This window comes from Myxine glutinosa, chromosome 5 (genome assembly GCF_964187855.1).
Source record: "Myxine glutinosa chromosome 5, kmMyxGlut1.1, whole genome shotgun sequence".
Taxonomy (NCBI): Eukaryota; Metazoa; Chordata; class Myxini; order Myxiniformes; family Myxinidae; genus Myxine; species Myxine glutinosa.
Window position 1 is genome coordinate 43,744,610 of NC_136265.1, and position 12,643 is coordinate 43,757,252.

General features: G+C 49.2%; 1 protein-coding gene across 2 annotated transcripts in view; it reads right to left on the reverse strand.

Moving 5' to 3' along the window:
• GET4 (guided entry of tail-anchored proteins factor 4) overlaps positions 1–12,643 on the reverse strand; it is a 44,219-nt gene that overhangs the window by 30,666 nt on the left and 910 nt on the right. For both annotated transcript variants that reach the window (XM_078777988.1, XM_078777989.1), the window contains exon 2: positions 1,194–1,272. In XM_078777988.1, coding sequence (XP_078634114.1) covers positions 1,194–1,272 — 79 coding nt within the window. The remainder of the gene's footprint in view (positions 1–1,193; positions 1,273–12,643) is intronic.

Genomic DNA, 12,643 nt, shown 5'->3' on the forward strand with positions numbered 1-12,643 from the left:
CCTGTCCCCGCTCGGTCACTTAATCCGCCGTCATGGTCTCCAATTCCACTGCTTCGCCGATGACATCCAGCTTTTCATCTCCACCAAGTCCGTCTCCACCGACACCCACTCTATCCTGACAAACTGCATCACTGAAATAAAATCCTGGCTTCAAATCAACTTCCTCAAGCTTAACTGTGATAAATCTGAAATAATCATCATTGGCCCAAAAACGCTCACAAAATCCACCCATAACTTTGCCCTCAACATCGACGGTATCCCAGTATCCACCTCCCCTCACATCCGGAATCTTGGCGTCATCTTTGACCAAACCCTTTCCTTCGACAAATACACTAAACAGATCACAAAGTCAGCCTTCTTTCACCTGAAAAACATTGCCCGTCTCCGCTCATCCCTCTCCTCCACGGCTGCAGAAACCCTCATCCACGCCTTCATCACCTCCCGTCTGGACTACTGCAATAGCCTCCTCTATGGTTCACCCTCAAAAATCACCAATAAACTCCAATACATTCAGAACTCCGCTGCCCGTCTACTCACTCATTCCCGGACCCGTGACCACATCACCCCCGTCCTTTACAAGCTTCACTGGCTCCCCATACCCCAGAGAATCCAGTACAAAATCCTCCTCTTGACATACAAAGCCCTCCATAACCTGGCCCCATCCTACCTGGCTGACCTCCTCTCCAGACACACTCCCACCCGCAACCTCCGCTCTGCTGGTACCAACCTCCTGACCCCCTCCATCCGGACCAAATTCAGATCCTGGGGGGACAGGGCCTTCTCCATCGCTGCTCCCACCCTCTGGAACTCACTACCTCACACCATCAGAGACTCCTCCTCACTCACCACATTCAAAACATCACTAAAGACCCACCTGTTCAACGCTGCATTCAACATTCAACCCACAGCATTTAACCCCTGACTATCTCTTCTCCTTCTCCCTCCTTTTGCTTTAAATATTTCCCTATTGATTCTTGTCTTGTCTTTTTGATTCTTGTCTTATATATATGCCGTATATCGCTGCTGTTTGTTTTCTTGATTCTTGTCTTTTTGCAATTGTTGTTTTCATGTATTGTTATGCATTATGTTTTCCACTCTGTCAAAGCGCCTTTGGGCTTCTGGAAAAGCGCTATACAAAATAAATGAATTATTATTATTATTATTATGACTGGTGATCAGCCAGGACAACCCACCTGGTTGTGCTTGAAAAACTCCAACGCCCCATGGAAGACGAGTTCACATGCATCTGTGTGCTTGCCTTGAGCTGCATACCTTTGGTGCAAGCAGGTAAAACATACATAAATTAATGGTTAATGGAACCTGATGAAATTATTACTTAAAATAATACACTCAAATATAATTATTCACATCCGGAAGAGAATCCAACAATAGAGCGATATATATCGATAACTCAACTAGTAACAGTAAAAGGGAATATTTACCGTGTTAATGTTCGTATTATATGGTGATATAGAGATAACATTCGTGTTGTACTTGTGATATTATAGGGATAACATTCATGCTCCGCTAGTGATATTTTATAATTATAGGGATAATAGTTTGTTATACCAGTGATATTAGATCTATAATATCACAAGTACAGTACGAGCCCGAATTTGAATATCGATCCAAGTCTAAAATGTCGTCCCAGTGTTTCACAGGCAGGGAGATTCATCAATGTGTTTGCCATCCCTCGGATGGACATTAGTCAATCCTCAGGCCTGGCCATCCGGTTCATGAAAGACTTAAGCCAAACATTTCCCCCACTACCCTCCCCCAGCCAACCCCACAAGAACATGGGAATAATTGTGGCCATCAAGAAGAAGAAGTTGGCTGACAAAGGCGGTGTTAGCCGATTTCCAAGCACATGGAAGATGTCCTCGAGCAACGATAGGGTGAATGGAACAGAATATTTGTGAAGTACAACATGTTGTCTTCCGATTCCATCAGGCAGCGAAATGACGGTCAAAAATATCATAATAAAAGACAAAGTGTGTGTGTGTGTGTGTGTATGGTATGTGTGTGGTGTGTGTGTATATGTGGTGTGTATGTGGTGTGTTGTGTGTGTAGGTGTATATATATAGTGTGTGCGTGTATGTATATATATATGGTGTGTACGTGTATGTATATATATATATATATATATATATATATATATGGTGTGTGCGTGTATGTATATATATATATATATATATATATATGGTGTGTGCGTGTATGTATATATACTCAGAGGCAAAAGTTATTGTGACATGGAATTTTTTCATTGGTAATCTTGTGAATGAATTTTTGGATTTGAACCAGAGAAAGAGTGTGTTAAAATGGTCGAAGAAACGCAACCAAGCAGTTGTTGTTCGAATTGCATGAAATTTGCAAGAAGCATGACATATTCGAGAAAAATGGCCAGCAATGTTCACTTTAAAAGGCCAGACAACCAGACGCTTATCATTTCCACTCAATGCAGTCTTAAGAAGTGCAGAAGTCAGAAAAACACCTCTATTCATCGTTCTGGAACAAGTTCGACATGCCACGCCTCGGGGAAAATGACAGATGGAGAGCTATAGGTATGCTTCAGTCTGGTACCTCGCAGCGTGATGTTGCTCGTCGATTCAACGTCCATAGAAACACCATTTGGCACAACTTCACTGAGCTGACGGTAGGACACGTGTCTACAGGTGCACAGGTGAACGTTACATCAGGCCATGTGTTCTGGAAGGGGATCGTTTTGGAGGTGGGGGCGTTATGATCTGGGGTGGGATAACAGCTGCAGCAAGAACGCCAATGATTGTGATTGAGGGGAACTTGAATGCTGTGAGGTACCGAGACGAGATTTTGCAAATGGCCGCTTTACCGTTTTTGCAACAGAACGGCCCTAGAGTGACGTTTCAACACGATAATGCCAGACCACACGTTGCTCGAGTTGTACAGCAGTATCTTAATCAGAACAATGTTAATGTGTTACCCTGGCCTGCAAGATCCCCTAATTTGTCACCCATTGAACACGACTGGGATGAAATGGAGCGACGTTTACGACGTCATCCGAATCCTCCAAAAACGCTGCAGGAACTCCACCAAATCCTTCCTCGGATATGGAATGATCTTCCCAAGGACTTTCATCGACGTTTAGTGGCCTCAATGAGGCGAAGGTGCCAGGCCTGCATCAATGCACAAGGTGGACACACTCGCTACTGACTGTGTGAACTTGCTTGTGAACCCCCTCTTGTGTTGTGGCTCATTTGCATATGCCAGGTGCACTGTTCTTATGGACTGTTGATCGTTACCATACCTTGAAACATTTGTCTTTCCATGTAATAACATTTCATTCGCGGCAGTAAAAGTTTAACACTGATTCTGTTTGTTGTTTGTGTGTCACAATAACTTTTGCCTTTGAGTATATATATATATATGGTGTGTGTGTGTATGTATATATATGGTGTGTGCGTGTATGTATATATATATATGGTGTGTGCGTGTATGTATGTATATATATTGTTACAGACACGACTTTGATGTTAAAGTGGGCCGAGCGGAATGGCCGTCGTGTCCGCACAAATTACCCGATTATACTCGACGTTGACGAAGTCGCGTTACGCTGGCTCAATAAGAAAAAGAAGACACCCGGCTGGGTTATAATGACAGACACCAATGTTTCGATTCTCAATTGTATTCGTACGGAAAGGTTAGATTACAGGGGCTAGAGGTAAAGCACAGAAAAGATGGGCACTTAGACGCAGGCTTATCTTATCCCCGGACAGACGACAGGTAAACGGGACAAGGCTGACTCACACGGGGGTTGATGGCAGGAAAGCGGGTATCGATGGCTCAAGGTGCACTCTTGGCTCAAAGCAGGGTACAGTCCGGTCCAAAGATGCGGGGAGGTCACAGCACTCGGAGGGGACGTTCTTTCTCAGGCGGGTCTTTCTCTCTCAGCGATCGCAGGCAACGTTCTTTCTCAGGCGGGGCGCATCTGACTCAGCGCTCGCAGGTACCTCTTTCTCCAGCTGGGGGCGCATCTCTCTTCACGTCCGCTAAGTCGCCACGTATATCCGGCGGGGAGTGACACGCCCTCGGCTCGCTAGCGCCGCCCCAGATGGAATCGGTCCGCCCTTCTGATTGGGTGCGGGGGGTTACCAGGCTCCGCCCTTGAGGAGGAGCTGACAGCCAGCCCCTCCGTGGTAACCCCGTGGAGCGCGTGGTCAATGGCGCTAATCGAGCCGGTGTGAGGACGCATCCTCCCCCGCGCCGCCGCCATCTCCTCTGTTGTTGTTGTAATTGTTGGGGAAGAAGATGGAAGGAGGTATGGGAAAGGTCCTAAACTCACTACTGATGCCATATAATCACATTCTGGTGCAACGAAGAGTCATAATTAATGGAAACGAGGCCTTAACTGACATAGACTAAGAATAACTAGCAAGATGTCCGAAAGTTGTCTACGTGTGGTGCGGTGGACCTGGGCACGACATTTAATGGGGGAATAAGGGGAAGGTCGGCTCTACTGATTGTTGTTTACAGACAATGGGACTAGGGAATGGGGGATTGGGGATAGTTGGGGAGTATTGGGGAAATAGGGGAATATTTACAAGCGGATATGGAGGCCAAATTCCATATTCGCAACATTGCACCCTTCTCTACCCTCGGGGCGTCCCGACCCGATAAATTTTTACCTACTTTAGTGTGGCACGCAATGTAGTTCCCTCTACTATTAACTCTACCCTGAATGCGACAGTTTTACAGATATTCACAAATGAGTAAATATGTCCCCCTGCGACGTTGCACCCTTCTCCTCACAGAAACACACCCACAGGATAACCGAATCCGGAAAGAATCCTCAAACTAAACATACAGCCGGTAGGGAGCATTATTTACACGACTACGCTGCTATTTACACTACGATCCAGGACCTGTTTTTGGAGGAACACATGCAGATGTTATGCATAGAGAGAGCGCGCTTGCCAACATCGATACACCAACCCACGAGTGCTCTGTGGCCGACGGCCTTTAATAACGTGCAGAGCACCCTTCCCGAGCATCAAAAGCACCACCCCACCACCAATCGGTGCAGTCACCATTGTTCATTGGAATAAAAATAAATTCGACAACCCCTAACCCTGCAGGTGTCTCTTGCTCTTCTTGTGGTGCACTTGGTGTTAACTAAAAGTGGTTCACCTGTATGGCATAGGTGCCACGTTGACCCATAGGTCCATCCCCGGGTGGTGCTTGGCCGCAAACGAACTGCGGTCCATTGTGGGTGGCCACAAACATTGCGGTCCATATGGTGTATCGATCCCGGCAGCAAACAGCGAAAGTGCAGGCCCACAAATGCGCAGCCAGCACCTCTCTCTCCTCTCTCTCTACCCCAAAGCCAGATCCTCGGAGGTGGGAGACAAAAGAAGCAGACAAGTGAGTAAGGTGGTAAGGGCGCAAAAGTGCACGCAATGTAAGGTGATGCACACTGGGGGCACATGGGAACCAGGTGAGACAGGTACGTTCCTATCGTACGCCCCCCCCCCCCCAACCAGGTAACCTACATGGCCCCTCCCTTACCCCTTACTGTATCCACAAAACACAACACTACCCATAAACATCTACTTTACAAATCAACAAACATCCCTACTGTCTTCCCCGTTCCTCCCATAAACCAAATTCGTCTTCTCTCCCTCCTAACCAATCAAATTTGCCATTTTCAACTCTCATCAAAATTTGCCATTTTCAACTCAACATCAAAATTTGCCATTACCAATTCAACATCAGTCCCTCCTAGGGAGGGAGAGATGGAATCACCCCAATGTCTCATCCACGTCGTGATGCGTCTCACAAATCCACACAGCAATCTCATTTCCTGCAACAAACAAAGAAAACACAGGTGTGGAGTCATCATCATCACCACAGGTAAGTGGCTGCGTATGGTGCGACAGGTTCATCAATCCTAACTATTTCCTAAATGACTTTAACAACTTTACACTACCCGGGGTCTTTCTCCGGCCAAACCATTGGCCCTCTTACACTATGGGTTCTAAAAACCAATTCCCATTGGCCAGACTGTGGTGCTTTTCAATTTGGGGTCTCACTCCCCCGATTCATCTCCCGGTGCCCTCGCACAATTTCTGGGCTGTGGCGTGTACCTCTCCCAGTGGGTCTACCCACCTGCACACCTCCACCACTGCAGTTGCCTCCGAGCTTACCTGCTCCTTACCCTAACCTAACTACCTGGGGAAGGCCCTCTGGCACTCTCCCCACTCGGTGCCCTCTCTGGCACTGGGCTACCCGGGTCCATCCTCCGGATCCTCGGGCCCCATCCACAACTCTACCGGCTCCCAGAGCCCACCTGCGGCCTCACCTGGCCGACATCCTCACAGTGGTGGAGTGCCCAACCAACTACACACACTAACAGGCTACACGCCCAGCCATTTTCACAACACGAATGCACCCATTCACAATACCATTCTGCAACCGCACCACAAATGCCAATATCCAACCACAATTTACCTATACCCTCTACCTAACACTTACACTACCCACCCCGGGTACTCGTGAAAGGGGTCCACTCTTCCCCATCCACACCTTCGCACCATGCACACCACTCCGTACCACTTACTCCAACTCTCTCCACACACCTGTACTTGCACACCTGTGCTCACACCTGGTGCCACCTGCACCCTTCTCTCCCCAAGCGCATTCGCGCTGATCCACAACACTCATTACTCACACACTGCTCCACACACCTGTCCAGTTGCACACCTGTGCAATCACACCTGTTCAATTCTCACAAACACGGCATCATCTCAGCTAACTACTCCCTTCTGAAACTTGCGCTTCCCAGTCGTCCCTTTAAACTATTGCGCTCCCACGTCATTATCATCCATACTAATCTACCTGCGTCCCCACTACAGGTATCAGTCACTAACTAAACCTAACGTCACCTAATGTCATCTTTCTAGATCCCTACAATATAACCTAACCCACCCGGGCTAGTTTCCACTGCCATACACCCCATAAACTATTGCTCCTTTGCCCCCACTTTTTGTGAGGGATGACAGAGTTGCCATCCCACCACAGCGGGGCATCTCTCCCTACCAATTTCGCTCGTCCAAATCCAACAATTCAAAAATTTTCCCTTTACTGCCAATTCTATTCACTTTTCTAAATTTCGTTTTAAATCACTATCACTATCACCATCACCCGTCTACTTATTACATCCTCTCGGTGCGCCAATTCACATCTACAGCCCGGCTTCGTACAGCCGAGCACTGAACGTGGGTTCTTTTGTGCCGGCGGCTGGATACGTCCCGCATTCGTGGCAGGGATGGGGGCTTACCCGGGCCGAGATCCCACGCACCACCTCGGCGTGGAGCCATCCAATGTCCCGATCTCGACCTGCCGGCACGTCTCAATAGAAAGTGGTCGCCATGACGACCCTTCCTATCGGGCGGCCCGCTCCGCCTAGTGGAGCCCGGACGCGGCCGCTCCACGCGAGGCCCAGCGTGGATCGCGCACGGCGGTCCTTTCGAACCCGCCGTGGCTCGGATCTCCGCTGGTTCTCGCGGCACGCGAAGCCCGGCACGCACCGAGGGCCCGATTCGGCTAAAAGTCGACCTAACCTTTAACCCGGTTATCGTCGACGCCTCACCTGCAGGCTTACATGCATACGCTACCCCTTTCGTGCTCATACATGCAGCCGTTCCCATTCTCCTCGTACCTTTCCTTACACACCTCGGTACACTCATTCCGCTCACCGACTTGGTCACACACCTGACCACCGAACACCTTGGCACACATTCGTCGCTCGCACACCTCACCAATACACCTCTTCGCGCCCCTGTCTCGGTCACCTCCTTTGTGACAATCACAGGTGTGCTCTCACCCGCACACCCAACCACGTGTCTCACTACCAATTCCAGCGTGCATTCCCACTCACGCTCTACCATTCCAGGTGTGCATCCTTCTATTCCATGTGTACATCCTCGCTCACCTGTCACAACCAGCTCACTCTCCTTGTCACTCTCACTACTCTCACCTCCACTCTCGGTCGCGCACTCACCCTTACTCTTGACAGCATGCGCTTTCCCCATGCACCCGTCCGTCACACACCTTTCTCGCGCATCCTCCCGCGCACACTTCTTCGTTACTTCCTCCGTAACACTCACCACAGGCATGCATTCTCCCTTACTCTTGACAGCATGCGCTTTCCCCATGCACCCGTCCGTTACACACCTTTCTCGCGCATCCTCCCGCGCACACTTTTTCGTTACTTCCTCCGTAACACTCACCACACCGCGCTTCCCTGTGCTCCCTCGCACACGCGCTTCGACCAACTCACTCTTGACGGTACACTCACTCCTTGGCACGCACTTTTTCCTCACACACCCCAGAGTGGGACTTTCTCGCACACCTCCTTTTTCGCACACCAGACCTTTCGCACACTTCACCAGTGGCCTCTCACGAACACCCGGGTCCATCTCGACCCCCAAGCTCATTAAATCCCCTGGCGCATCATACGCACGACCATATTGGTCACCACTTACACCGGGTCCTCTTCCTCTTCGCTTCTCCTCCATCACCTGCGAATCCCTCATCCGGTTAATGGGCACATCATCACGATTTGAACACAGACTTTGGACCAATTCTTTTATCTCCTCTTTTATTTCTTTCTTATCCCCTCTCCGTCGCTTCTTAATTTCACTCATCCCTTCTTCCACTTCTTCTAATTTGTGCTTCACCTCTTTTATTCCCCGGTACGTCTCCTCAAGCTCATCCTCCAAGGCTACCTTGACCGTTTCCATGTGCGTCCTCACCTGCCGGTCCTTCGTCTCCATTACCTCTATCACCTCGTCCAACCTCGTTGTCAGTCCCTCACGTACCATCTGACATTCCCTCTTCGTCGCTACCAAGTCATCTTTTAGTTCTTTCTGTGTCGCTTTTAAACCTCCTAATACCGCAGTGTTCCTTTGAACCTGCTCCACTAACTCCGTCTGTCCCACCGTCAGCTGCTCCACCTCCTGCGTCAGGTCCTCTATGCCCCCTTGTAACTTTACAGTCCCCTTTCTCACCTCCTTCTCCATGTGCTCCTTACAGTGCCTCACCTCCTCGCGCACTCCTCCGACCTCCTCACTCACACCTCTTCTGATCTCTTCTCCCATCACTTGCATCTCCTGCCCAGATGCCACCCTCATCTGCTCCATTTCCTCCCTGTGAGCATCCAATTTCGTTTCTACCCCCATTCTGACCCCCTCTATCTGCTGCTCCATTTGTTTAACTTCCCTTTCCGCTTGGTCCCTCATGTCCCTCAATTTGCCTTCCATACTGTTTTCTAACCCCTCTAACCCATTTTTCACTCCCTCTATCTGATTCTCCTGGGCAGCCATTCTATTTTCTACCCCCATTAACCCATTTTTCACTTCTTTTATCCCGTTGTCTAACCCCTCACCGGTACCCCTCGCTTCGTCCCTCATTACCCCCATTTGCTCACTCTGAGCCTCCATCCGGTTCCCCATTACCCCCATTTGGCCCTCCAATCGCTCACCCAATCGCTCAATTTGGCTCCCCATACTCATCTGTACAGCTGCCTGTAGCTGCGCAATGAGGGCCTGTATGTCAATCGGCTGCATGTTAAAGCCCGTTGATACAGCGGGCTCGGCTACCGCGCGCTCTTGCGAGGCGCCATTTTGCGTGCCTGCTACCCTCGCTGTTTCGCTCTCCTCATGTCCCTCATGTCCCTCAATTTGGTCCTGGACCGACCCTGCTTCACTCTCCGCTACCGGACCCCAGCCGTCTTGATCCGCCATAGCGCGACTTGCAAAATTCGAGTTTCGTAAAACAAATCCAAATTTTTTTTTTTTTTTCGTTATAATTTCGGCGAGCGCAGTAACCGCGGGACCGCGCTCCGGCTCGATTTTGTCGAGCGCAGTACGCGCTCCGAATCGATTTTCCCTCCCAAAATTTGGGCCTAACTAATTTAGTCCCGGGTCCGAATCTCACTCCTCGACACCAATTGTTACAGTACTAACACAATTGGTGTCCAAAATTTGGGCTAAATAAATTTAGTCCCAGGTTCGAATCCAACTCCTGACAACCAATTGTTATAGATCGACTTTGATGTTAAAGTGGGCCGAGCGGAATGGCCGTCGTGTCCGCACAAATTACCCGATTATACTCGACGTTGACGAAGTCGCGTTACGCTGGCTCAATAAGAAAAAGAAGACACCCGGCTGGGTTATAATGACAGACACCAATGTTTCGATTCTCAATTGTATTCGTACGGAAAGGTTAGATTACAGGGGCTAGAGGTAAAGCACAGAAAAGATGGGCACTTAGACGCAGGCTTATCTTATCCCCGGACAGACGACAGGTAAACGGGACAAGGCTGACTCACACGGGGGTTGATGGCAGGAAAGCGGGTATCGATGGCTCAAGGTGCACTCTTGGCTCAAAGCAGGGTACAGTCCGGTCCAAAGATGCGGGGAGGTCACAGCACTCGGAGGGGACGTTCTTTCTCAGGCGGGTCTTTCTCTCTCAGCGATCGCAGGCAACGTTCTTTCTCAGGCGGGGCGCATCTGACTCAGCGCTCGCAGGTACCTCTTTCTCCAGCTGGGGGCGCATCTCTCTTCACGTCCGCTAAGTCGCCACGTATATCCGGCGGGGAGTGACACGCCCTCGGCTCGCTAGCGCCGCCCCAGATGGAATCGGTCCGCCCTTCTGATTGGGTGCGGGGGGTTACCAGGCTCCGCCCTTGAGGAGGAGCTGACAGCCAGCCCCTCCGTGGTAACCCCGTGGAGCGCGTGGTCAATGGCGCTAATCGAGCCGGTGTGAGGACGCATCCTCCCCCGCGCCGCCGCCATCTCCTCTGTTGTTGTTGTAATTGTTGGGGAAGAAGATGGAAGGAGGTATGGGAAAGGTCCTAAACTCACTACTGATGCCATATAATCACATTCTGGTGCAACGAAGAGTCATAATTAATGGAAACGAGGCCTTAACTGACATAGACTAAGAATAACTAGCAAGATGTCCGAAAGTTGTCTACGTGTGGTGCGGTGGACCTGGGCACGACATTTAATGGGGGAATAAGGGGAAGGTCGGCTCTACTGATTGTTGTTTACAGACAATGGGACTAGGGAATGGGGGATTGGGGATAGTTGGGGAGTATTGGGGAAATAGGGGAATATTTACAAGCGGATATGGAGGCCAAATTCCATATTCGCAACAATATGGTGTGTGCGTGTATGTATATATATATATATATATATATATATATGGTGTGTGCGTGTATGTATATATATATATATGGTGTGTGCGTGTATGTATATATATATATGGTGTGTGCGTGTATGTATGTATGTATGTATGTATGTATGTATGTATATATATATATACAGACTTGGCATTTAATATGGAATATTTTTTTGTGGGGGTGGACTTACTTTTCAAGATGTCTTAGAACCAAAAGTTCATTGGAATTATGTTGAAATTATTCTGGATTTTGTTAATGTGACCTTTAAAAGAAACAAAAACCACATTTGACATTTCGAAACAAATAAATTGATCCTTGAAAGTGATGTAAACTGATATCGAACTCAATTCATGGACAGTACTGTGTTAAACTTCTGTACATTTTCCAGAAGTATCTCTTTATTTTGCACATTAGTCAAAAAATCTTTTAACAAAAACAAAAGTTAAATTACGACTGGGATTACGGACAGTAAAATTACAGTTCAGTACTTCGTGTAACCCCCACGAGCATTCAGGAGAGCACGTACACGTTGAGGCATGCTGTTCACGAGATTTGCCAAGGTTTGGACAGGAATCGCTTGCCATGCAGTGACAATAGCCTGCTGCAATTCACGCGCAGAGGTCGGCTGCTGGTCCAAGTGGTCGATTTGACGCGTTAATTCTGCCCACAAGTTCTCTATCTGATTCATATCCGGGGACATGGCAGGCCACTCCATATGCTCTACACCACGGTCAGCAAGAAAGTGTTGGATCATGCGAGCACGATGAGGCCGTGCATTGTCATCTTGGAAGACAAAGTTTCCTCGAAAGGCTGCACGAGCAAATGGAAGCAATGTTTCTTCCAGAAAGGCCCTGTACTTGAACTGGTTCAGGTTTCCATTCAGAACAACCAGGTCAGTTTTGCCCCCTGCATGAAAAGCAGCCCAAACGGTCACCCCACCACCTCCAGCTTGGACTCTTGGCACTATACAATCTTTGTTGTAGGCTTCATGCACTTGTCTGCGCACTCGGACGCGGCCATCTTGACGATAGACCAGAAATCTAGACTCGTCACTGAAGATCACGTGATTCCAGTGTCCTGGCTGCCATTGACGGTGCTCTCTGGCCCACTGCAATCGGCGCTGGCGGTGTTGTCTGGTCAGGCGTGGCTTTCTCAGGGGACGCCTGGCACGATAACCTGCTTGAACCAGTCGTTGGTTGACTAGCCTTCTGGATACAGGAACATTTGTCAGTTGCTGCCACTCAGCCCTAAGCCGATTAGCTGACTTGGTACGGCCATTGCGGACTAACCGGTGCAGCTGGCGATCATCCCTCCTTGTGGTTCTGCGGGGACGTCCTGGCCTCGGTATTGGAGTAGGGACACCCCTCTGAGCATTTCGTTTCAGGATCTTTGACACCTGACCTTGAGTGATGCCATGCTGCC